At 38.4% G+C, this 26,475-nt stretch overlaps 1 protein-coding gene across 1 annotated transcript; it reads right to left on the bottom strand.

Moving 5' to 3' along the window:
* Positions 1-22,908: 22,908 nt before the first annotated feature.
* LOC134474632 (zinc finger protein 709-like) lies at positions 22,909-26,011 on the bottom strand. Its single transcript, XM_063243146.1, has 2 exons — positions 25,993-26,011; positions 22,909-25,337 (listed from the first exon to the last, which is right to left on the bottom strand). Exons 1-2 carry the CDS (start codon positions 26,009-26,011, stop codon positions 23,956-23,958), a joined length of 1,401 nt encoding a protein of 466 aa, XP_063099216.1. The 3' UTR covers positions 22,909-23,955.
* Between the last annotated feature and the right edge of the window lie 464 nt (positions 26,012-26,475).

Here is a 26,475-nt window from a genome sequence, read left to right as displayed (position 1 = left end):
AGGGTCTGTTGAAAATCCCCTTATATGTTTGCAGCTCCTGAGACTCTGGCACGACATTACCCCAAGCCACTGGGCCTGCAGAACCAGTGGGCCTCCTCTGCCTGTTCAGAACTCTGCAGTTCCAGATAAGCTGGGCCTCTGGGACACTGTGCACCCACCTGCCCGTTGGAAGCTCCACAGCTCTCCAAGCACCACAGGCAGTGTTGCCTCTGGAACCTGCGATCCTCCCCTGCTTGCTGAGATATCCACAGTCCTCCAGTCACACGGGGAGGCTGATTCACGTGCCCCAGATCCACCCAGCCCCTCCTCTGCACACCAATGATGAGGTGCGGGAGTCCCAAACAGGCTGGGCTCCGGGGATAGCGTGGGACAGCCCACACTTTGGAAGACCCACAGTTCTCCAAGTGCAGCTGGGATCAGGACCACAAGTTTAAACCCAACCTGTGGAACTGAGTGAATTATTTAGACCTTGTCTATTCCTGTGTGCAATGTGTTCACCTCCCTCCCAGCCTTTCATAGATTTTACCTCTAATTCTGTACACTGTGTACACATGACTCCAGCCCACAAATTTAAAAGTGTTACCTTTCACCTCTGCTGATGTCCCTTGGAAGCAGATGCCAATATGAGCTTTATAGCTCAGGGGGACACACAGAAAAGGACCTGAGAGGCATGGTGTCTTTTCTAAGTTGACAAGGGAAGTAGGAAGGAGGAGTTGGGTTTAAAACTAGGTCTTCTCAGACCGGGGACCCTGGCTTCATTGCAGTTTTTCCTTTCCCGGGGGGAAGCTTTTCCTCCTGCCAAGGATCCATCGCTTGGGTGGAGCAGTTGAGCAGTTGTCTTCACTCTGAAGGACACTGGGCCGTCATTCCATGTGCTTCCATGGTATCCAGAGCAAGAATCTCTGGGGGATGCCAGATGACCCAGTTCCACACAGACATCATGGAGGGAGCTGGTGGGTGCCTTAAATGATCAGTGTACCAGGCATTGAACATGATGCAATGACCAGAGCAGATGCAAACACTGGTCTCTTGTGCTTCCATGTTATGAAGGCCACACAGTCACCCTGGAGAACAGACCATCTACCACCTACATTACAGTGAGTGTCCCTAAGTCTTGGCCTCTGTACACCGGGACATAAAATAGGGGAAAGGGAGACCCACAAAGGCACACAGAATGGGATGATACATTAGGATATGAACAGAACGTGGAGGACAGGCAGGCAGGATGCACTCCCACTGTCCACTCACTTCTCAGATAGTTATAGAGCAGCACCCTGTGGAGCACCCATGATTAGAGTAACAAGGCAGACTCCACTTGCTTTCTCACAGAGGCAACATGCCACAAGGGTGGAAAAGGGATATGCATTTCAGGCTTCCTGCAAAGTGGAGGACAGGTGGTAATAGAACTGTCCAGGGACCTCTGACAGCAAGTGAGGGCTGATTATGGTTAGCACACAGGATACCCTGGGAGGGCCATTTGGGAGAGAGGCCAGACCTGTAGTGCTGCTTACACCTGTCCTCCTCAGGATCAGAGTTTCTCTTCTTGGCTCCCAGCAGGTACTGCTAAGCAAGGTGGTACAATCAGCCCAATCTAATTTGATTGAGTTGGGCCAAGCCTAGCTCGCTGAAAATGAGAACTACAGTGTGAAGGCATTGGTATGGGTCTGTTGGTTTCTGAGGAGGACACGGGGCACTTTAGAGGGAGAAAGACTCTCAGACTTGGGGCCTCCTGCAACACAGAGGCATGAGAAGTGAGTGGGGTGAGGGAGAATGGGAAGTTTTCCTGGGGTGCATTTGTGCACAGAGCTGTCCCTGACAGGCCCTGGGAAGTTTTGGGGCCTGCAAGGAGCAAAGACAGTTGGTGATTTTTCTAAAGCAGGGCTAGTACCGGACTGAGCTCAAGGTCTACTTACAAATTTTGTGCCAACTCCACCTCCAATGACCTCACCAGCTCTGGGATCAACCTGAAAATAAAGGTCAGATACCTTGTCTGGTGGAATTCCAAGGCAGGTCTGTCGCTGGCTCCATGGCAGGTGTCCTGAGCTCCACTTAGGGCTCAAGTCCTGCAAAGCACTTTCCCTTCACTTCCCCTTCCCTTTACCTCTTCTATTTTTCTCAGTTTTACTTTCTACTCTTAAGTCTACAGTTCTTTGAAATATTAAATTCTAAGATAATTTTAAGTTAAGATTTCATTAGTTTCCACATGTTCAGTTGAGTCACAGGTAAGCACATCATCAGTTGGTACAATCTTCACATCTGTGGAGTGCCAGCTTTCTGCTCAGTGTTGGACCCATCCATACCCCTGTTCTCTCCTGCTAGTCCCCACCCAGTGGTGACCTTTCCCTCACTGTGATTTACTACCCTGGGTCTTTCTTTTTCTTTTTTTTTAATTTTTATTTTTAAACTATACAACAGAACAAGTCAGAATAAAGCCAACTAAGATTGTACAGTGAAATTGGTACAGAACTTCACAGCAGGTTACCGGAACAACAGTAATAGGTATCACAGTATATTTTGTTATCTTTATAATAGTTGTTCTTTCAATCCCGTATATCAAAATGAAATGAAATATAGAACACTATAGAACTTATCAAAACAGAATATTGAATAGAGCAGTACCATTAATCAGAAAGGAGCAAAACAGTAATAAAAATATTTGCCTTCAAAGAAATGGTAGAAGGAAGTGCTCCTTATTTGCTATGGTCTACCTCCCAGGAGATGCTCAGATTTCTGGTTCCCACTTGCTAATGGGTGGGGAGGAGGAGGGGAAGGAGGATAGGGGAAGTGGGATATTTGACTCTAGGCCATGTAGCAGTAGGTTCAGTATTGCTAAGCAGGGAGGCAGAACGGTCATTTGTTTTCACAGCGTCCTAAGTTCCAACATGGCATGGATCTCAGGAGACACTGCTAGGTCTCCCTCTGGAAGGGCTTCAGTGGGCCATACTACCACCACTTACCCGGGAGGGGAGGTGCTGGCTTAGCTTCCCAGAGTCCTAAGTTCCAGCATGGCTTGGATCTCAGGAGACACTGCTAGTTCTCCCCCTAGAAGGGCTGCAGTCTGCCACTCTGCCTCCAATTACCAGGGAGGGGAGGTTCTGGCTTGGCCTCCAAGAGTTCTAAGTTCCAACATGGCTTGGATCTCAGGAGACACTGCTAGTTCTCCCCCTAGAAGGGCTGCAGTGGGCAACACTACCGCCACTTACCAGGGAGTACTCTGGGTCTTTCATATCAGTGCATCAGATTCTGCTTCGTCAAACATTCCTGGAGGAGACTGGCTGCTGCTGCTCTTTGAAAGAAGAGAAAATCCTAGAGAAAAAAGTCTACAGGGAAAATGTAGAGACCATTGTGTATGTATTCATCTTTTCATTTCTGAAAATGTTTTCCATGATTTCAGTGGTACAAAGAGAGCTACAAAGGGCTGATTCATTTTATTTGAAAAACAACAATAATGCAAAAACCAAAACAGGAAATCTTTATTTACAACCAATAGTCAGATAGATGGTTTTTATTACAAGTGTGAAAGAGGTTTCATGAGTCCATTTTGTGAGGCAAATGGCAAATTCTTCTAACTCAAAGGGAATCACCAGACATGGCTAACAAGCACACAAAACACTGAGACTCCTAAACTGGTTTCTGGCAGGCACACATCCCTGAAAAGTGCTGTTCCCCCATCCACTGACACATTTTAAGGCAGGTGCTGAAAAACAATGGGAAAGGCAGAGCACAGCCATATCTCACAGCTCCCATCAGAGCTCTAAACAGCCTTCCCCAGAACTCCTAGGACTAAGAATAGAGCTTTCTACATCACAGAATGCTGCACAAATTTTCAAGAGTTTGATTCACAATACTCTTTGAAGCAGGAATGAGCTGGGACCCTTGCTAGCTTCCACATAGAGTACGCACAAGGAGAGCTGTCTGGATGATGCTGTTCACTGCAGCTGGGGGGAACCTTGCCCTGGCCCCAGGGCAACAGAGGTACAGGGCTAAGGATGACAAACTCATGGCATGACAAGGTTTCCCCAGGGCCAGCCAGTACACTGGGCATCTCCACTGCAATCCAGCACCTCCTAAAGCCAGAGACAACACTGAGCAAGGGTATTTGTATAACAGGGTGGCCAGTCAGGTGATGGAGAGCCCTGCCTGACACAGCTGTGCAAAATGTGTCCCTCTGGGGCTAAACCTGCAGCAGATTCCACTCATTGCCTTCCTCATGTCTGGCAGCGAGGACATCACACAGAAGCACAGCCACATACTTGAAGTTTACTCAAAATAAATCATTTAGCTTCCCTTCAAGAATGACTGATGACTTCCCTTCAAGAAATTCCCTTCAAGAAATGACTTCTCTTCAAGAAATGCACCAGTTTGGAAAACCAAGGTTGAGAACATCACTCTGCATTTTGTATAAATAAACTGACCCTTTACAAGATATGGTGGTAATGCACGTGTGTGGGTCTGCTATGGCAGAGATGTGGATTTTCATGCATACAAGTTTCATAACTGCAATAGAAATTTTCAAATAATCGATGCATGTTCATGACTTCCTGTTTTTTTTAATTTTATTTAAGAGGAAAAAGAGAAAAACACAAAACAAAACAAAGCAGTGTAAGGGTACACGTAATACAGAACTACAAAAAAAAAAAAAAACATAACAGTAAGAAATCACCTGTTAGTAGATTACATATTATCATCTTGAAAATAGTTGCTCAAATCACAGTATCAAAGAATACAAAGTGGACATTCAAACAGGGAGACTGCAAACAGCTGTGTTCAATGATCCAAAACCATTAATATAGTCAGCTATTTAACACCCCTAAACACACTTGCTGTTATATCTGTTAGAGCTCTTTTATCCCCCTCTCTTTTTTACAACAAAATTTACACATTTTGGATTTTATTACTCCTTAGTTCTTATTACTTTTTTTTTGGGGGGGGGGAGAATACAGTTAAATATGGAAAAACAAAGCTATGACTTCCTGTTTGTATTGCACTGCAGGAAGGGGGATTGAGGCAGCAACTTAGATTTACTGAGCTCCTCAGAAAACCTAGTGCAAAACCCACCACACAATTCCATCACCCAACACTGAAAGCGCAGCAACGTGGTTCCTGCTTGTTGCAGCTGGTAGTTGACAATTTTGAGGTGTTTCTATCTGTGCCAGCCATCTCTGACTCTCTTAGCTTCTGTCGGCCAGGGTGTGGATCAGACTATATGTTTACAAGAAAGTTCTGTCATGATTTCAGGACCAGTGGCAGCCTTTCATGTACTGGAAATAATTTTTCAAGTTTGGCCATAAGAAACCTATACCATGTGCTTCACAAGTTGAGGGGAAATGAGATTGTTTGAAATACATACAAGAAACTCATTTTGTCTGTGGCAGACTCACTTGCTGCTGAAGTCCATATTTTCGAGGTAAAAAGCCATGAGTCAGGGGTTGTTGTACGATATGCTAAAATGCACAAAAACTTCCCCAAGTTCAGTTTCTGCTTTACTTCCCTCATTCTACCAAGCCGCAGAATGGATTCTGAGCATTGAAACACATATGGTTACAATTGCAGTAGAGATCTGTAAAAACTTCAGTTAACTAGAAAGTGAAAAGACAAAGAAAGGTTTTTGGCAAAATGCACCTCTAAATATATGCTTAAAGCAACAAAGAAACCAAGAAGACAAAGAAGTCAAAGACAAAGAAGTCCAAGACAAAGACAAAGACAAAGATGAAGAGATGAAGAAGAAGAAGAAGAAGAAGAAGAAGAAGAAGAAGAAGAAGAAGAAGAAGAAGAAGAAGAAGAAGGGGAAGAGGTACTTCAGGAAGAGGAAGAGGAAGAGGAAGAAGAGGAAGAGGAAGAAGAGGAAGAGGAAGAAGAGGAAGAGGAAGAGGAAGAAGGGGAAAGAAAGAAAAACAAAAAGTAATGCTAATGTGTGGGTTTTGTCTCCAATGCCTCAGCCTCATTTACAAAGGAAAGGATCAAAATTTGCAGAATGGAAGGGTCACTGTGTAAAATGGACTTAGCCCCAAGACACTGATGGTGTGTCTGGCCCACTATGAATGTCCAACCCAGGGCAGGGCCTGGAGCCTGGTGGAGGCTGAGGCCAGGACCCAGGAGTTGAGGCCCCTGGGGCTGAGGTGGCAGAGTCTTTGCTGCACCCTCATGGCTCTGCCTTATTGGGCCTGCAGGGCTGCAGGATGGATGCAGTGGTGGAAATGGGTGTAAGGCAGGAGGTGCTGGCTCCTCTGCATGCTGCACACTCCCTGCTTGGCCTGAGCATAGGAAGATTCAAGTCCTCCTTGCTGGAAAAAGAGACACTGAAGAAGATTCTGGGTTTCATCTACCAGACACAGATGAGCACAGTGAATTCTCAGGTAGGGAGGGCAGGACACCCACCAAAGCGGGATCCACATGGCTTTATGTGTTGGGGATGTAAAAGTTAGTCATGAATGATGTGTTGCATTTCTGAATAAAAAGACTCATTTTATATATCTATAAAGAAATGCTTGAATGTTCTTCTATATGCTTATCCTAGATTACAGATAAAAGAAAATTAAGTCATCCATTTCCACTCACCTATTCAAGAAAATACCAACTATTTATTCTTAAGTGAATTGAACAGGAGAGAAGTAATATTGAGTGGAGCACTATAAATAATGCAGTGGAAAACAAAATGGAAAAACCACAAAGGCATCCCTCCCAGGATGAGACCTCTGCCATTGACCAACTCCTCTCTCCTGTCCTCACCTGTTGTGCAGGCCTGTATCTCTTCACTTCTGGGTGGAGAGAGAGCCAGGACACAAGCTCTCTTCAATCTCAGGAAAGATCAGGGACATGGCCTAGGACATGGCCTTCTATCAATATTTTCAGTGGCTGTTATTTATAATTAACTCAGCAGCTGTGTTGTGGAACATTCATGGTTTCTAACTGTCCACAACTTAACTGATTAAGAAGAGAATATGGTGTCTATCAAAATCATTTTTTATAATGAGCCTTAGAAGTGGAATACCCAGGTTAAATGTATGTAAGATGAATTTGAGGGTCGAAGATATTTCAGCTGAATCCTCAGCATAGAGTTAGAGCCTGGTAGAGGAAGACTGAGTCTGCTCAGATCTCTGTGGAGATCTGAAATCAGAGAGATGGTCCAGGTGGAGGAGCAGGACACCATGGCACCTAGCAGGAACCATGGCTAAAAAAGGCCCAGTCTAGGCTGCCTCATCCATCGGTGAGTTCTAAGGAAAGCGTCACACACTTCACACTGGACAGGAGATAGCTGAAATGGTTCCAGAGACCCTCCCTACATGCCTGAGGCCCCCTGTATCACTCAGGGGAGCTCTGTATGAGGTCAGTCTGTTACAGAGCTCAAATTGACTGAATGTTTTCCACCCAACTGCAGATCTGAACTGCCACATGTGGACGCACCATAGCTATGGAACAGGACAGGTGTTTACAGGGTGCAGGCCATCAGATGGAGGCACTGCAGGCAGGTCAGGGTACAAGGCCTTAAATAAGAGACCAGGCCCTCACCAGCCCCAGTTTCCTCCAGCAGTAACCAAACCCTGCAAGAGTGTGCATTAAAAACTGAGTAACTGAAAGGAGTTGCTCACAAAATTATGTATTATGGAGATAGTTTGAAGATACAAAAGTAAATGGTAGCATCCATAAATAAAATGAAACATGACCCTTAAAGAATATGTGGTGTCCATTGATGTCCCCAAACCACACGCATCAGAAGAAAACAGTCTGATGAACAGAGCAATAAGGAGCACAGGCAATGGATAAACATCACAGCTGCTTAATAACAACAACAATGCTAGGATACAATGCGTGCACTGGTGAATTTTATCCAGTATGTGATAAAGAATGAATACTGATTGTTTTTCAATTCTTCCATCAAGTTGGAGAAAAAACCACCACCAACTTCTTTTAAGTGACAAGTCATCTTGAGAATGAAGCCAGACAATAATGTGTTAAAAATAAAATCAATGAAAACACTCTGTTGGCAAATATTCCTAACAAACATACACAAAAGTATTCAGCTAAATGTTTACCACATTAACTCACCAGCATGTTCAAAATTAACCAACATGATCAACACTGGGCTCAGTCTCAGTGGTGCAAGAATGTTCCCTCTCGCACAAACTATTGTGTGTGTCGCTTACCACATTCACAGCATAAGGCACAGCTAACCCCTGAAGAGATTTGAAAAAACAGCTTTGAGAACCTCAAAAGGTCACCATTTTTTCATGATAAAAATCATTTATAGACTATAAGTAGGAAGAATGGACCTCAGCACAGCATGGCAAGCTCCATCCTTGACATGGAACTCAGAGGCTGACAAGCTGCAAGCTTAGCTTCTAGGGTCAGGAAGAAGACAAGGCTTGCAACTCTTTTCAAAATACAGTACTCGAAGTCCTGGCCATAGAAGTTAATCCAGAAAGAGAAAGCAAAGCCTTCCAAATCAGAAAGGAAGAATTAAGTGTTGTCTCAGTTTTCCTGAGGGTGCAGCATTCTATATAAGAAATTTAAACTCCATTGACAACCTTATAGAACACATTCACAAATCACTTAAATTGCAGGATACATAAGTAACATGCCCTAATCAGTTCATTACTAGTACTACAAACAAATTGTAGCCTCAAATACAAAGAACACAATTCATTTCATAAATAATCAAAAATAACTATTGATTAGAGAAATTGAAGCAAACTCACATCTTCTTGGAATGCAATAAGTAGAAGAGCACTAACAGAAGAAAAGCCATACTGTGATGAGGGATGGGAAGAATTCATGTTATAATGTACATGCTACCCAGAGCAACCAAGTGTTTCAGTGCCATTCCTGTCAAAGTATCCATGCCATTTTCTTAGGAACATAAAAAAAAAAAAAAAAAAAAAAAAAAAAAAAAAAAAAACCCATGACAATTTACAAGGAATTAAAAGAGTCATCCTATAGCCACAGGAAGAACATTAAAAGTAGAGGCATAAAAGTACTAGTTTCCAGGTATTATAAAGTAACAGTAGTCAAAAGGATTTTACAATGGAAGAAAAGGACACAGACTAAAACAGCTAGCCCAGATGCACCAAGTGACAAAATCACTAGGAATTTTATTTTATTTCTTCTTTCCTTTCTTTTCCTTTCATTTCCTTTCCTTTCCTCCCCTATTTTTTCATTTTCTTTTTATAGGCAGGGTCTCCCTGTGTCATTGTAGCCTGAGCTGAACTCAGAATATGTTGCAGGCTTGTCTGGAACTCCCAGGAACCCTGCTGCCTCAGCCACTTGAGTACAGGGATTATAGGAATTTTCACCATTCCTTGCTCAGCCAATAAGTTTTTAACCACACTATGATGAGACCGGGTCTGATGGTGTGGCTTGTAATGCCAACAGTCTGGAAGGCAGAGTCAGGAGCATCACAAATTCAAGGTGAGCCTCAGCAATTTAGCCATTTATTAAGGACATGGCTCAAAACAAGGAAAGTGTTAAAAGGTGAAGACAAAGAAGCCAATACAAAGCTCTGTATTCAAATCCTAGAAATTGAACAACAACAACAAAAAAAAAAAAAAAAAACCTTGCAAATGAGACCAGGAGGGTAAATAAATTTTTACACTGGCCTGGCCTTCTGGAGGGGAGTGTGCCCCAAGTAGCTTTAACCTTCCCACTTTTCTTGTGATTTGACTTCAATCATCAAATTCCATGAGGGATCAAAGAAAAAGAGAATGTGCTTCAAAGACACCAAGCCTCAATCCTAGTGCCGAAGGCATTTAGACTAATCTTCTGAAGTGCCTGCTGACCACAGTTAGAAAAGCAGAGAATCTACTAACAGTGTTAATGGGATTTTCAGTCCTACTCAATGTGAAAGAAGCTGCAGCCTAGGAAGGTGCCGGACAGCTTAACTAGAGAGACTCCGTCTACAAAGTGTCTGAAGACCAAAGCCAAATATTTTATTGCATGAATACACAACATTGCTACCAATTGCCAACTCAGGATAATATACACCTGTAATCCCAGCACCCTGGGAGGGGGAGGAATGATAAGGAAAGGTTTAAGCCTAGCCTGGGACATTCAGAAAATTAGTGAGACCATGTCTTAAAATTTGTACCAAACCAAAGATTTTACAAATGTATGAGAATATTGATCTTTAAGAAATCTCAGAAGTCACTGAACAAGGTACATTAATCACTATTGATCTATACTTATTTTATCTCTTTATAGACTTAAAAAGTGTATCTTTATATGATTCTTATTATTATTTCAAAATAAAATAGTAATCCTTTGCTCAAATTCTGGTATTAATATAAATTTAGGACAGAAAAAAAAAACCAGAATGATCAAAATCTCTTCATACTGAACTACCCAAATCCTAAAAGGATAATTAGCAGCATATCTGCAGTCATCGAAGTAAAAAGCATTTAAAAATTGAAAGAGTACAAACACCAGGAAGTACATCAATGTCTCCATGATGATAAACCTTATGCTAGGTGTGCTGACTAAAGTACACATGCGAGAGAACCTCAAAAAGATTTCTCACTAGAAAGTCTATTTTTGACTTTTCATTTTTATCATTTTTTTGGTCTCATTCTTCTTTCCTTTTTCTTCAGACAGGGTTTTGCTATGCAGTTCAGTCTGACCTTGATCTTCCCTTGTAGCCCAGGATGACCTAAAACTCACCACAAACTTTCTGCCTCAGCCTTTGGAGGGCTGGAATGTCAGGTGTGCAACAACATCCCTGATTGTGTTTTCCTATTTAAATTTTCTCCAAAACAAAACTCCTCAAAGTTTTTGATATTCTAAAAGTACATCAGGTTGGTTATACAAAACCAAATCAGAAAGTACTGAAAACACCCTGAAGGACTTTCAAAATCCTTACCAACATATAACATAATATAACATAACAGAGCATAATATAGTATAGCATAATAACACAAAACAAAATAAAAAAGGAACCACATAACTCTGCTTTAAACATCTGCTTCCAAAGATACAGCAAGAAGTTCTAAGTTATCCATACACCAGCAATATGATGCATTTTTATTGAAATAAATGTCGGTATGCACTCAAATTCTTGTGTAAGAATGAGTGTGGCAGCTTCCTTTTGAAGTCCAACCCAAAAACATAAAAAATGGCCATCACAAGATGGGTGACAGGTGCATGTGCTTGGTTCAGCCACATAATAGTGGGTGGTTGCAGCACAGAGAGAGATCAGCATGGAAACACTGCTTCAAGGAGACCAACCAAAGAGTATTACAACTGAAAAGGCTCAGCACCATCACCTCTAGGAAAGGGAAACTACCCATCAGGGACACAAAGCCCATGGTCTGATTGGCATGGGAGGAAAGGAAGTGACAGCAGCAGCTAGGAGACAAGTTCCCCAGGAGTGATGCACATGTGTCCTTCATCAGTACGGGGTGATGATGTCACCTCCCCTTGTACTCACCACCTGCTGTCCCCCCTCCCTGGAGTTCAGAGTTTGGAGAACTACAGTATATAGCTGAGTTGAACATCTAAGGATGAATAAATAATCATTCCTAAGCATGTGAGAGTAAAACTGGCCATGAATCCTCCTCCCCTGGATATATGGGGTTTATAACATGAGACCTTCACATTGTTTGGTAAAATTATTATGGGTATTCTGCTTCCTAATGGAACTGAAGTGAAACTAATATAAGCCCAAGAAAGGAAGTCTTCCTAACATTTGACAAATCTTTAACAGAAGACAATGTGTCTTTCATCCTCCGAGACAATGGATCCTTTGGATGGGCATTTGTGTTTGGCACCTAGCCTGACACATCTGAAGCATTTACATGTTTGCTGCATTAAAATTTTCAAAGTGCAGCAAAGTCTAAATGTATACACTGTTTTCTACCATTTTAACTTGTTGTTTTTAAGGAGGACATAGATTAGTTTCACAACAAAAAGAAAGGTGATATCACAGAGGAAGGCCAAACTGTGGATGCCAGTGCATGACCTCACTTCCTTGGCGATAGGTCCAAACAGAACTCTGAAGGCTCAGGTCACCAGGCACCTCGGTCTGGTGACAGTTGGTCTTTACAGACAGTTGGCTCAAGACAGTGAACAGGGAGCAGGTTATGGTGCTTTCCCAGGACACGAGACCCCAGCCTCAGGATCCCGCACAGGTAGACAATGTGGAAATGGCTGAAAAAATGGTTCACTCATCCCAGAGCCTTCAGGATGATTGTGGGCAAATGCCAAATGACAAGGGCATTAAAGGACAGGGCTCACTGTCCCCAGCCTTCTGGCATCCAGAGGCAGGAGGGAGACCAGGACAGGTGTCACTAGACTCAGCCACCATCCACTCAGACTCACTGAGTCCAGCAGAGTAACATTAAGGCCTGACCACCACTGTGAATCCTCCTACACAATTCCTGCCCTAAGTCAAGTGTGGCTGTGTCTGACATGCCCTGAGGGCAGATCCTCTTGGGCAGGTGCAGGTGCTGGGAGGATGCAAGCCTGGGCCACTGTTAGGTTCCCACCCAAGACCGGGCTGGCAGAGCAGAAGGGCAGCACCCCAGTCTAATCCACAGTCTCCAGATTCCTCTTCTGTCTTCCTGGGTCGAAATATGGGACAGAGCTGTCTGTCTTACAGAAATATAATATTATCTGGGTTCACAAAGAAAAACCAGTGTTGTCTCAGAGCCTCAGAGCCTCTGGCTTCCTGCCAGAAGCTGTGCTCTGCCTCAGGAGAGTGGCATATAGGACACCAGTCTAGAGGCGGTCACAAAGCTATGTGTTGCATGGCCTTGCAGCAGACTCTGGGACCTACAAAAGGTGATGGCTCAGGCACAAAGTGTGTGTACATACAGGAATATAGAGACTCTCAGATGACAGAGAGTATCTTCGGGTCAGTGCTACACTGTACTTAACTGTCAGCATTTCCATGAAACTCTAGCCAGGGTTACAGACCCTCTGATTATCCATGGAAATTTTAAAAATGTTTTCTAAGGAAAGTAGAAAAGAAACAGTTATGTACAGCTATGTTTCACTGCAGTACACTGACAGCTCTGAACCCAGCAGACAATGTCATGAGGCTGGTGATATGCACATCACCACCTCAATAAGGCCAAAGTTTCTACAAATGCTGGAGGTAAAATATGGAAATACTTTAACAACAAAAACAGTTGAAATAAAATATCCTGAATATGCCCTTAATATACCAAATATAAACTAGGCCTGGTGGCTCTTGTGTGGAGCCCAGCACTTGAGACACTAAGGAAGGAGAATTGTTTGAGACCACTCTGGGTTATAATGTGATCTCAAAGCCAGCCTGAACTCCATAGCAACATGGATCCTCAAAAAGATAAATATATCAAATCTAATGAATGTAATAGTGTACTAGTAATGTCCTTGTGATATTAGTATGACTATCATATTTATACTGACCTGTAGTCTACTAGGAAAACCTAAGATACAGCCCACTTCACAATAAAATATCACACCGTTTATCAAATGGAGTACACTAGTGAGTATTTGCTGTTTGTCATTGGTATTTGGTGGTGATGGAGCAGTGCTTGCTGCTGTTCTCCACAGAAAAATGACTATTGCTGCAGTAACAGGAATCTGCATGAATCACTGCAATATGTCCTTAACTCTTTGGGTAAGAGACCCACTAAAGGAAGCACTGCACTAATGAGAATTACTAATTTTAGCCTTTCGAATACTTTAAAAACTGACTTCAGTAGTAGTTGAACTACTTCCCTACATTTTCACCAACAAGATTAAATAGTTCCTTTTTCCTGTAGTCTCCTGAATGTTCTTTAGATCTTATGGTGATTTGTTCTCTCTGCAATGAAATGATGTCCCTATTTTCATTTCTCTATTGTGCAAAAATGCTCAATAGTTCTTCACGTATTTCTTGGCAATTTGTACATATTCTGAAAAATGTGCCTTCCTTTCACATTCGTATTGGTTTTACATGTTAGCTGTCAGGGATTAGTAGGCAAAATTTCTCTCATTCTGTAGTTTATTTCTTCATCCTTTTGGTTTGACTTTTTTATGGCTTCTATGTTTATGCAGGAGGATTAAAATCTTACAAAGTCCTTTTTGCTTCTTTTGTCACCCTATCTTATTTTCTACACAAAACAGCAGCAATAGTATTTAAAAAATGTTTTTAATACCTCTACATTCAGAACATGGAATGTCTGGCTCTTTCATGTTTCACAATGTTTTATTCCAATAGAGGCATATTTGAGACTGCTGCACAAATTACCAAAAAAAGTACACTTCCTGAATAAAAGAAAAATCACAAATTGCAGTAGTGATTCTTTTACCCTATCATACATTTATATTCTTGACCTCAATGTACTTGTTTCCTTAAACTTCAAGTGCAGGCATAAAAACAACTGTTTCACACGCTGCTAAACCATCTAGCAATTGCCTCCCAAAGTCAGCTTCAAAGCCATTATCATCCCATCTCATTCTCTCCTGATGCTTGAACTAAAGAAATCATCTTTAGCCTAATCTTTATAGGTAACTCCTTACCAATGCAATTATTTAAATACAAAATGATCAAAAATTGCATACTTTTTGTTAGTTTTTATAAAATAACAAGGAATATAAAAGTGAGAATTCTACTTATTCAATACAAGAATGGATGGGTTAAATTGACAACTGCCCAAATGATGCTCATGATGGTCACTGCAAAAACAAATGTGTTTCCCAAGTGATTCTCTGGGATAACTGCTACATGGCCAACCGATAAAAGGACAACTACTGATGTGCAATTCTGAGTATTAAAAAATGTTGATGCTGGGGAAGAAAAGGAGGAGATCTAAAGCATTAAGCAACATCTGCAGAACTTGAAGATATATTTTGAGACAAGCCACTCTAATTGTGTAGGTTAGACTCAAATTCCTCTTCCACTAATTTAAGCCCACTGAGGTGCTAGGATTACAAGCATGCATCAACAGGACCAGCAAGATTTACTTTCATGGTAAAATGAGAAAGTGCATGTACTCAGGATATATGTCTTATAGATTCAGTATTCTATTATTAGCTGTAATACAAACTCCAAATATTCCCATTGATAGTAAGGAAAAATATGCTGCAGGGAATCTGGCCACATGCTGTAGTGCATAGAGGCTGACAATGTACTTCACAGTGTCTTTTACTTTGTGAAGTATATCAGGTTCTTCAAGTACAAAATAGATATAGTTTTACAGGTGGTTACATAAGAGGTGAGTAATTTATTTTCCCAAGGATAATTGAGACTTGAGCAAGCTATCTTCACTGGACTAGGGGTATTTAATGCAATGTTAACTTGTGTTTTCATAACACCACAGTTTTTAACAATATAATTCCTAAGCAGATTTTGTATTCAACAACACTGCATTAAACATGCTACAAATTACATGAATGTTAAAATGGAAGTGAAAACCATAGGCCACAGAAAACCAACTGGGACTCATGGCCCACTGTATGTGTTTAAAGATAATCAGTACACACCACAAACATCATGCACTGGTCCTTATAAATAAAGTGATATGCCATTGTATAAAATCACAATTCAGTAAAACAGAACACAATCTGAAACTTAATTTAGCAAATTTACTTTTTTCTGTGTTGACAGCTCAAAATTTAGGTTTCCCTTCATGCCATTACTTCAGTATTTTAGAAAAAACAGTAATAATTACAAAATATATAATGCATTCACAGCATCAAGGAATAAAATAAAGGCATTTGCATGATACATCCAATAACAACATTTTCCCGAAAAACAACTCCATATGTAAGAAAAATTGATTTCAAAGTATGGTTACTCATAAATCATGCCAAATTTTATAATTTCTGGAGATATTGATATATATTGTGATGTGCTATTGGAGACAAGTTATGATTCTGTCAGTATGGCACAATCAGAAATTCACAGTAGTATGGTTTACATTTGGTACATGTGGGGAAACTTTACTAGCAAATAAAGATGTAATATAAACATAACAAGTAAAATTCTGATGGTTAGAAAAACAAAGGTTTACTTAAATGACAAATATTGGCTCCACTGAGAAACAAAATCAGGCAACATAATTTATATGGTATGATGTCCAGTGATGTTAGGAAATCAGCAGATGTCTTGTCACAACATGGAAAACATAACATTCATTAATGGACAAGTTATGTGAAAAGAATACAACTTTGTCAAAAACACATACTCCAAGCCTCTACAAATGTATATCTTAATGCCAAATATTGCCTCAACTTCAGAAACATCATTTATGAAAGAAAAAATGAAGCATGTACATCAAAAGATTAAAACAACGCCATGTTAAAATTACAATTCCCAAAAAAATTAGAGACTAGACTAACATCACTCTGAACAATGAATAATAGTATTGCTCAATTTTATATCATAATGCTAACAGAATTATCATTGGGTTTCTTAGTGTCACTTCTTCAGAGTATCTGTGCATTACATTATGCATTATATTATTTGTTTAAATAAATAGGTTAGAAATTCTTCCGATGTGTGAATCTCTATGTGTATATCTATCCTTTCTGTGTTATGGGTGAAAACGGATCAAAATAAGACAACAAAACAAATTCCTAGAAAATCATGATATGAAAGAGACATATAAGACCACAACACTAGGTGATACAAACTACTTGCTATGCTTTCTCTTGTTATTTTCAATAGAATTGTCTACATCATCAGGGACTGTACAAGTAAGCATAACATTATATAGCTATTTTTATAAAAACGCAACTTTGAAGATGTTGTAGGATGTGAAAGCAGTTAATAATAAAACCTGATGTAGAACCCGTGGTTTCCTGCCAAGACCAGCAAGTCAAGCCAATAATGATCAGAAGGGATGAAGAAGGTCACTACATAGTGCTTAGGGGAAAACTCCAAGAGGAAGAGAAAACTATCTTAAATTTACATGCACCAAACTCCAGAGCACACAATTATATAAAATAAGTACTAACAAAAATGAAAAATCAAATTAGTAGTAACACAATTCTAACAGGTGATCTTAACACACCACTGACACCAATGGACAGATCAACCAGACAGAAAATGAGCAAAGAAATAAAAGAACTGAATCGCACCTGTGAATAAATGGACTTAATAGACATATACAGAGTATTCTACCCAAAAACAACAGAATACACATTCTTCTCAGTATTACATGGGTCATTCTCTAAAATAGACCATATGTTAATTCACAGAGCATATTTAAATAAATGCTAAATGGTTGAAAGTATCCCTTGCATGCTACCAGACCATACCACTATGAAATTAGAAATTAATGATAAAAGATACTGCAAAAATCCCACAAACACATGGAAACAGAATAACACTCTTGAGTAATCAGTGAGTCACAGGGGAAAGTAAAGAATAAATTAAACGATACCTACAAACAAATGGAAACACAAATACAATGTACCACAATCTGTGTGATGCAATGAAAGCTGTCCTCTGAGGAAAATTTATTGCACGAGTTCCCACATTAGGAAAACAGAATGAATACAAATAAATAACCTGATGTTATACTTCAAACATCTAGAAAAAGAAGAGCAAGTCAAGCCCAAAGCCAAAAGAAAAGAAGAAATTATAAAAATCAGAGCAGAAATCAATGCAATAGAGACTAAAAAAAAAAAAAAATCCAAAAAATCAATGAATCAAAGACCTGGTTCTTTGAAAGAATAAATAAAATTGAAAATCCCCTAGCCAACCTTATTTAAAAAATGGAAGAAAAAGTTCAAATGCAAGCAATAAGGAATAAAAGAGATGAAATTACTACAGACCCTATTGAAATACAGAAGATCATCAACACCTATTTCGAAAACTTCTACTCTCAAAGTTTATAACACAGAGGAAATAGACAGATTCCTAAAGCATATGAAGTACCACAGCTAGGTCATGAAGATGTAAAACTACTGAATAACCCAAATTCTATTAATGAAATTGAAAACATAATAAAATCATTACCTACAAAGAAGAGCCCAGGCCCAGACGGATTCGCTGAAGAATTCTACAAGAAATATAAAGAAGACCTAATGCCAACACTCTGCAAACACTTCACTGAAATGGAAAGGGAAGCAATCCTTCATAAATCGTTCCTAGAAGCAAATATTACTCTAGAACAAAAACCAGAGGAGGGCCCAACTGAGAAAGAGAACTATAGACCAATCTGCCTAATGAAGGAGGATGCAAAAATCCTCAATAAAATTTTGGCAAATAGGATGCAGCAAATCAATAAGATCATATATCATGATGAAGGGGGAGTCATCCCAGGCATGCAGAGATTGTTTAATATATGTAAATCAATAAATGTAATACACCATATCAATAGAGCCAAAAGTTATAATCACATGATCATTACTATAGATGCAGAAAAGGCTTTTGATAAGGTTCAACATTCATTTATGATAAGAGCCTTGCAGAAAATTGGAATAGATGGTCCTTACCTCAATATAATTAAGGCCAGCAATGAAAAAACAACAGCCAGTACCATACTAAATGGTCAAAAATTGAAGGCCTTTACTTTAAAATCAGGCACAAGACAAGGATGTCCCTTATCACAGCTCCTATTTAATATACTACTGGAAATACTCGGCAGAGCAATTAGACAAGAGAGAAATAAAAGGCTTAAATATAGGAAAAGAAGAAGTTAAATTATCATTATTTGCAGATGACATGATTCTTTATATAGAAGATCCCTGAAGCTCTATTGAAAGACTCCTAGATATAATAAATTCAGTAATGTAGCTGGATAGAATCAATACTCAAAAATCAATAGCATTCCTATACACTAACAACAAAGTCACAGAGATGGAAATAAGAGAGGCCACACCCTTCACACTAGCAACCAAAAAAATGAAATATTTAGGAATTACTGTCACGAAAGAAGTGAAAGACCTATACAGGGAAAATTATAACACACTGAAAAATGAAATTGAAGATGATCTCAGAAAATGGAAAGACATCCCTTGCTCATGGATAGGAAGAATAAATATTGTGAAAATGGCCATTCTCCCAAAACTTTTATAGAGATGCAATGCAATCCTGATAAAAATACCATCAACATACCTCATAGAACTTGAGAAATCATCCCTAAAATTCATCTGGGATGAGAAGAAACCCAGAATAGCAAGGACAGTTAGAAGCAGCAAAAGCAAGGCAGGAGGTACCACAATCCCTGACTTGAAGTTATACTACAAAGCAACTGTAGTACAATCAACATGGTACTGGAATTGAAACAGAGCCGAAGATCAGTGGAATCGATGAGAAGATACAACCACCACTACAAACACACTCAACTACCTTATCTTTGATAAATGGGCCAAACATGTTCACTGGAAGAATCACATTCTCTTTAATAAATGGTGGTGAAAAACTGGCTCTCCATATGCCTAAAACTAAAACTAGACCCATGCCTATCACCATGTACTAAAATAAAATCTAAATGGATCAAAGATCTAAATATTAAAACAGAAACACTAAATCTATGGGAAGACAAATTGGGTAAAAACCTTGAAGACATAGGAGTAGGTAGAGAATTGATGAACAGGACTCAAACTGCTTGGGAAATGCTTCCCAGAATCAATAACTGGGATCACCTCTTATAAAAAAGTTTCTGCACATCAAAAGAAATCTCCAGTATAGGGAAAAGAAAACCCACAAACTAGGAAAAAGTCTTAGTGAACTGCCCCTCAGACAGAGGACTTCTGTCTGTAACATATAAAGTATTTTAAAAAATGAGACCACCAAAATTCAAAGACCCAATCCAAAAATGAGCATCTGAGATGAATAAACAATTTTGAGATGAAGAAATATAAATGACAAATAAATACATGAAAAAATGTTCACCATCAATGGTCATTAGAGAAATGCAAATTAGAACCACACTGAGATTTTATCTCACTCCTGAAAGAATGGCCAAGATCAAGAAAACTACCAACAACACATATTAGAGATGCTGTTGGGAAAAAGGAACTCTTCTGCACTGTTTGTGGGAGTGTAGACTGGTGCAACCATTGTGGAGATCAGTCTGGAGATTTCTCAGAAAGCTGGGACTGGAAGCACCTTTTGACCCAGCTCTTCTAATTCTAGGCATATTCACAGAAGAACTGAAAGCATCATTCCACAGTGATATATGTGCACCCATTTTTATAGCAGCACAGTTTGTAATAGCCAGATCTTGGAAACAACCTAAGTGTCCATCAACTGAGTAATGGATAAAAAAGTTATGGTGTTTTTATACAATGGAGTACTACTCAGCTATAAAGAATGATCACATTGACATATAAATAAATAGATGCAGATTGAGACCATACTCATAAGTGAAATAAATCAAACTCACATGTATAAATACTGAATATAATCCCTAGTATAAGAAATGATAATACATAGAAGTATGTGGTAATCATGATACCCAATCATATTGGTTTGAATCCATATAATGTTTTCACTCATTATTAAGTGCAATGCAATCCCGATAAAAATACCATCAACATACCTCATAGAACTTGAGAAATCATCCCTAAAATTCATCTGGGATGAGAAGAAACCTAGAATAGCAAGGACAGTTCGAAGCAGCAAAAGCAAGGCAGGAGGTACCACAATCCCTGGCATGAAGTTATACTACAAAGCAACTGTAGTACAATCAACATGGTATTAAGTGCAATGGTTTTACCCTGGGTTTTTCGATTTTAGTATTGGTGATAGTACGAATAGCTATTCTGAGGAAAATAACACATCATAAAAGCTAGTGCTGATTTAATATCATCTTCTTTGGAACTCCCATCAAGCTGTTGTACATGTTACCACTGGTTTTAACATGTTGTTACTTAATATATTTTACTGTATGTGATAGTATAAATAAAATTTTTCACAGGCAAAGAGATAATATAGAAATCGTTGTCCATTTTCTGTTAACTGGCTCTAAATACTCTGTAATTCTTTCATTCTCTTGAATGGCTTCACACTGTCTTGATATGATTGATTCTATAGTATATGACATTATTCTCAAACAATTGAAGGAAAGAGGCAGTATGGTGACTAATATTATGTTAGATTATCTGGTGGTGAAACAAAATGCTTTAATTGTGCAGTTCTGACCTGTGTTGTTCTATGACAATGTCTCTTTTATCTCGATCTCCACCCTTTTAAAAAATTATTCTATGTTTTCTTATTTTTTTCAAGTAAAATAAAACTAAATTAAAAAATAGCGGGATATATTATTGTAACTTTTTTGTTTTCCTATTAACCTGATTTTAACCCCAGTATTGCTCTCCCCATCTTGTTCTGCCTGATTTTACTATATTCTATTTTGTTTGATAGTATCAAGTTTGAGGATATAGGCAACCACTTTGTAGGCAATAAGATTTACTATGATGCCCTTTATGGTTTGAATATTATCTTCTTTTGAAATCCTGTAAGGTCTCCAGTGTAGATTTTATTGGTCTTGTTCTGTACTGTTTTGATCAATTCTATTATACCTGATGATATGGCAACTTTAAAAAAAATAGCAAGAGGCACAATGGTAACCATTTTTGATCACCTGATATTCTATTTTTGCATCAAGTACTATGCCCATTCTTATGTTCTAACCAACTCTGTTTTTTTAACTCACTTGAGGTTTTATTCTCTTCAAAAAAAGAAATAAGAACTATGGGAGTAAAAAAAAAAAAACTCAAAAGTGTAAATGTAATTGTGAAGAAGAGAAGAAAGGAAGGTAGTCTAAGAGATATAATTGCCTCTTTGAGTGTGTAGGAAGGAAAACCATATTACTGAGCTTTGTTGGTTCATTGAATGCAACTGTCTGGAATCTCACTGTAGGAATGTTCACTTTATATGCTTTAATTTTATAATTTGGACAACTGTTTCTAAGAAGACAATATGTAACCTATTAACTAGTGATTTCTTACTGTATTTTTTCTTGAAATTTTGTATGACTTGTACCCTTTTACTGCTTTGTTTTTTATGTTCTTTTTTTCTGTTTAAATAAAAAAAATTAAACCTAGAATTTATATCTTTTATTTATTTTTTGGTACTGGGGATCAAACTGATTACCTAACACTTGCCAGGCAGGGGCTTAAGCCACTGAGCTAAAACCCCAGCCCCCCAATATATATCTTTCACATCTTATCATCTTCAGAGTAGTGGCCTATACTCTTGGACTTGATACCAGCAAGCATACCAAATGTGAATAAAATCAGTCAAGGCCAAATAACATTTAAACAAACCTGCTTCCAATAAGATCAGTTATAGTACAACAATGTAAGTAATACAGGGTTTCAGTTTTAGTTAATAGGAAATTAAGGACAGTTACCATCATGGTATAACCTGCTATTTTTGGGTTACCTCTCTGTGCCCTCAAATCTAATATGAGTAGACAGACCAGAACAAAATATAATCAAACTAAACAGAGCAACAGAACTACTGTAGCTTTTAAATCCTGATACACTTTTAACAATGCCCTCTGCCTTCTTTTTTTAGGCAATTCCTCACCTTTCTCCTTCTCAGGATACTATTATTCACTGTTCAGAGTGATAATAGTTTAGTCTCTTATGTTCATTTTCAGCATACATAAAAATAAAGAGATCTACTATGAAGAGAATGAGACACATTATGGTAATCATTATCAACTTCCCCAACATCAGTCTTGAAGATCAAAAAAGCCTGCATCATCCTGTAATTATTTGATTAGTTCTATAATGTTCAGTATATGTTCAATGCTTCTGAAAATGGGAACAACTATTTGGAAGAAAACTAGAGACATTAAGATAGAAATTGAACATCTCAGTGGACTTGCCTTGAAACCTGTTTCCTTAACTTGTTTCCTTATGAACTGTTCTGTTTTGTCATGTTTAACTTTACTGTTTTTATGATAAAAAACAAGTTTGTAGAACAGATAAGCATATTAATAAGTTTTTTTTTTTTGGATCACTGAGGTAAATTGTTCGCAGTGTCGTTATTTGAATATCACTTTGTATGCTTTAATTTTGTAACTTGAACAATTACCTCTAAGATGACAATATGTAGTTAATCAACTAGTGATTTCTTATTGTTTATTTTTCAGAAATTTTGTATTATTTCTACACTTTTTGGTTTTTTTCTTTAAATAAAAATTCACCAAAAATATGAAAATTAAGTTTTAAAAACAAAATGTTAAGTACATAGACACTATCCATACTTGAAAGTGAAAAGCCCATTTCAGTTTACCATGTTTAATTACAAGATGCCATGTTGAAGCACAAAGACACATTAAAAAATCTAAAGAGGTATAAGTGATTAACTGAAACCCATACAAAATGTGTACTTGAATAGAGCTCCACTTCACATTTGTCATTTCTGGAAAATTCGTGAAGAAATATTGACATCAAACTTCTGTATCGATTATTTCTTCAGGTCTACTTGGAATTTTTAAAACAAACTTAGATCTAAACTATCTGAAGAGTGCTGCTTTTTCTATGTATTTAACAACAAACATGGATTGCCATATGTTCCACATTGTTAATACACATAGGATCCAGTGAGCTCTTTCAGATATGTAACAATGATCATGTGTGCTGAGCGTATTCCCATAACACATAGGATTTATCTCTTGTGTGAGTTTCTTCATGTATTTCACTTACAATTTGGATGCTGAAAGTGTCTCCACTTGCTTATGTAGCGAGTGATTAATCCCAGTTTGAATTGTTTCATCTGTTTTGCAATGACTGTATGTGGTAAAAGCTTTGCCACATTGTTATATGCAGAGGGTTTCTCGACCAGTGTGGAGTCATTGATGTATTTTACAAATTCCATGTGTGGTTAAAGCTTTCTCACATTCTTCACATAAACAGGGTTTCTCAACAGTGTAAATTTTTTCATGTATTGGACAATGAGCATTTCTGCTGAAACCTTTCCCACATTCCTTAGATATATAAGTTTTCTGCCCAGTGTGAAGTTTTTCATGCATTATGCAATATGTAATTGTGGTCAAAAAATTCTCATGATGCTTATATACACTGGTTTTATCTTGAATATGAACTTTCATGTTGCTTACAATGTCCATGTTGGGTAAAAGCTTTCCCACATTGCTTACATACATAGGGTTTCTCTCTAGTGTGAATTCTTTCATGTTTCTTACAATTTCCCCGTGTGTTAAAAGCTTTCCCACATTGCTTACATACATAGGGTTTCTCACCAGTGTGGATTCTTTCATGTTCCTTACACTGTCCATGTGTGTTAAAATCTTTCCCACATTGCTTACATACATAGGGTTTCTCTCCAGTGTGAATTCTTTCATGTTGCTTACAATGTCCATGTGTGATAAAAGCTTTCCCATATTGCTTACATACATAGGGTTTCTCTCTAGTGTGAATTCTTTCATGTTTCTTACAATTTCCCCGTGTGTTAAAAGCTTTCCCACATTGCTTACATACATAGGGTTTCTCACCAGTGTGGATTCTTTCATGTTCCTTACACTGTCCATGTGTGTTAAAATCTTTCCCACATTGCTTACATACATAGGGTTTCTCTCCAGTGTGAATTCTTTCATGAACCTTACAATATGCACGTGTGTTAAAAGTTTTCCCACATTGCTTACATACATAGGGTTTCACTCCAGTGTGAATTATTTCATGTGCCTTACAATGTCCATGTGTGATAAAAGCTTTCCCACATTGCTTACATACATAGGGTTTCTCTCCAGTGTGAATTCTTTCATGTTTCTTACAATCTCCCCGTGTGTTAAAAGCTTTGCCACATTGCTTACATACATAGGGTTTCTCTCCAGTGTGAATTCTTTCATGTTTCTTACAATCTCCCCGTGTGTTAAAAGCTTTGCCACATTGCTTACATACATAGGGTTTCTCTCCAGTGTGAATTCTTTCATGTTTCTTACAATCTCCCCGTGTGTTAAAAGCTTTGCCACATTGCTTACATACATAGGGTTTCTCTCCAGTGTGAATTCTTTCATGTCTCTTACAATCTCCCCGTGTGTTAAAAGCTTTGCCACATTGCTTACATACATAGGGTTTCACTCCAGTGTGAATTCTTTCATGTTTCTTACAATGTCCATGTGTGATAAAAGCTTTCCCACATTGCTTACATACATAGGGTTTCTCTCCAGTGTGAATTCTTTCATGTTTCTTACAATCTCCCCGTGTGTTAAAAGCTTTGCCACACTGCTTACATACATAGGGTTTCTCTCCAGTGTGAATTCTTTCATGTTTCCTAAAATATCCCCATGTGTTAAAAGCCTTCCCACATTTCTTACATACATAGGGTTTCTCTCCAGTGTGAATTATGTTATGTTGCTTACAATGTCCAGATTTGTTGAATCCTTTTCCACATTGCTGACATACATAGGATTTCTCTCCACTGCAATATTTTTCATGGATCTGAACATTGTGGTGTGTTTCTGCTTCTTTCACATTCACATTACCTTCTGCAGTACAAGGGAATACTTCTTTACACTGATTCCAAGATGTATGTCCATAGGATTTCCCTAGCTTGTCATTTCTGTAAAAAAAAAAAATCACATATCAGATTGATAACCATATTACTAAGTTTTTATTGGAGATTTGAACAAAACTGTTTGCAGTCTCGCTCTTTGAATCCCCATTTCATATGTTTCACTTTTGTATTTCATTAACTGTTTCTCTGAGTAGCATATGTAATCATTGTCTTTAGATTTCTTAGTGTTTATTTTCACTTTGAAAGTGGTATCATTTCTACTTATTTTGGTTTTTTTTAGTCTTTACTTACATTAAATAAAAAAAGAAACACTCACAGTGAAATGGGTCTCAGTTTTATGACTGCATTAATGTCAAGTTCTGTTTTTAATGCCTTCTAAGAAATTCTGACCGTGAAGTAACAGAATGGCCTTATAAGACATGTTGAAAACAACCATTCCCAAAAGACTGGTACACATTTGGAAATCTTAAAATTTGGTACCTTTTGAAATGCAGAATCTTTAGCTTCACTTTCGGCACGGGTACATATGTGTATCACATACAGATCATTCTGATATGTTTCCCCATCACAATCTCCCTTCTGTCCTTAACCTGCAGTTTGCTTTTCCATATGGTCACTCTTACTTTTCTCTATTAACTCTCTTTCATTTCATTCCACAATTTATATTTTGGTTTCTCATCTAAAAGGTACCCTGTGAACTTTTAGGTTTTATAGCTGAGCTATTTCACCGAATTGATGGGAGAAAGAACCACCTATTTCTTATGGCAAATGACATTATATTATTTATTTTTTGACATTATATAAGACATTTTTTTCTTTTCCATGCTGGGAATGAACAACAGCTATTAGCATAAAATCTATAGCTTTTTAAATGTGTTTAAGAGATTTTCACTGATCATTAAGCCGTGAAGTTTGAACTTGAATTTGCCATTCTGCAAAATCTGATTCTTAGTGTGCTGGATTTACAAGAATGCACAATCACAGAGAGTCCATTAACATTTTCCTTCTCCACAAATCCAGTGATAGATAGCTAAGCTTCTTCAAGGCCTGATCTATTATAACTTGATCTGCTT

The sequence above is a fragment of the Cavia porcellus genome, unplaced genomic scaffold (assembly GCF_034190915.1).
Source record: "Cavia porcellus strain 051 isolate PalLab524CR breed Dunkin Hartley unplaced genomic scaffold, mCavPor4.1 scaffold_34, whole genome shotgun sequence".
Lineage (NCBI taxonomy): Eukaryota > Metazoa > Chordata > Mammalia > Rodentia > Caviidae > Cavia > Cavia porcellus.
Note: the sequence above shows the minus strand (reverse complement) of the source record. Positions and strands in the feature narration are given on the sequence as shown.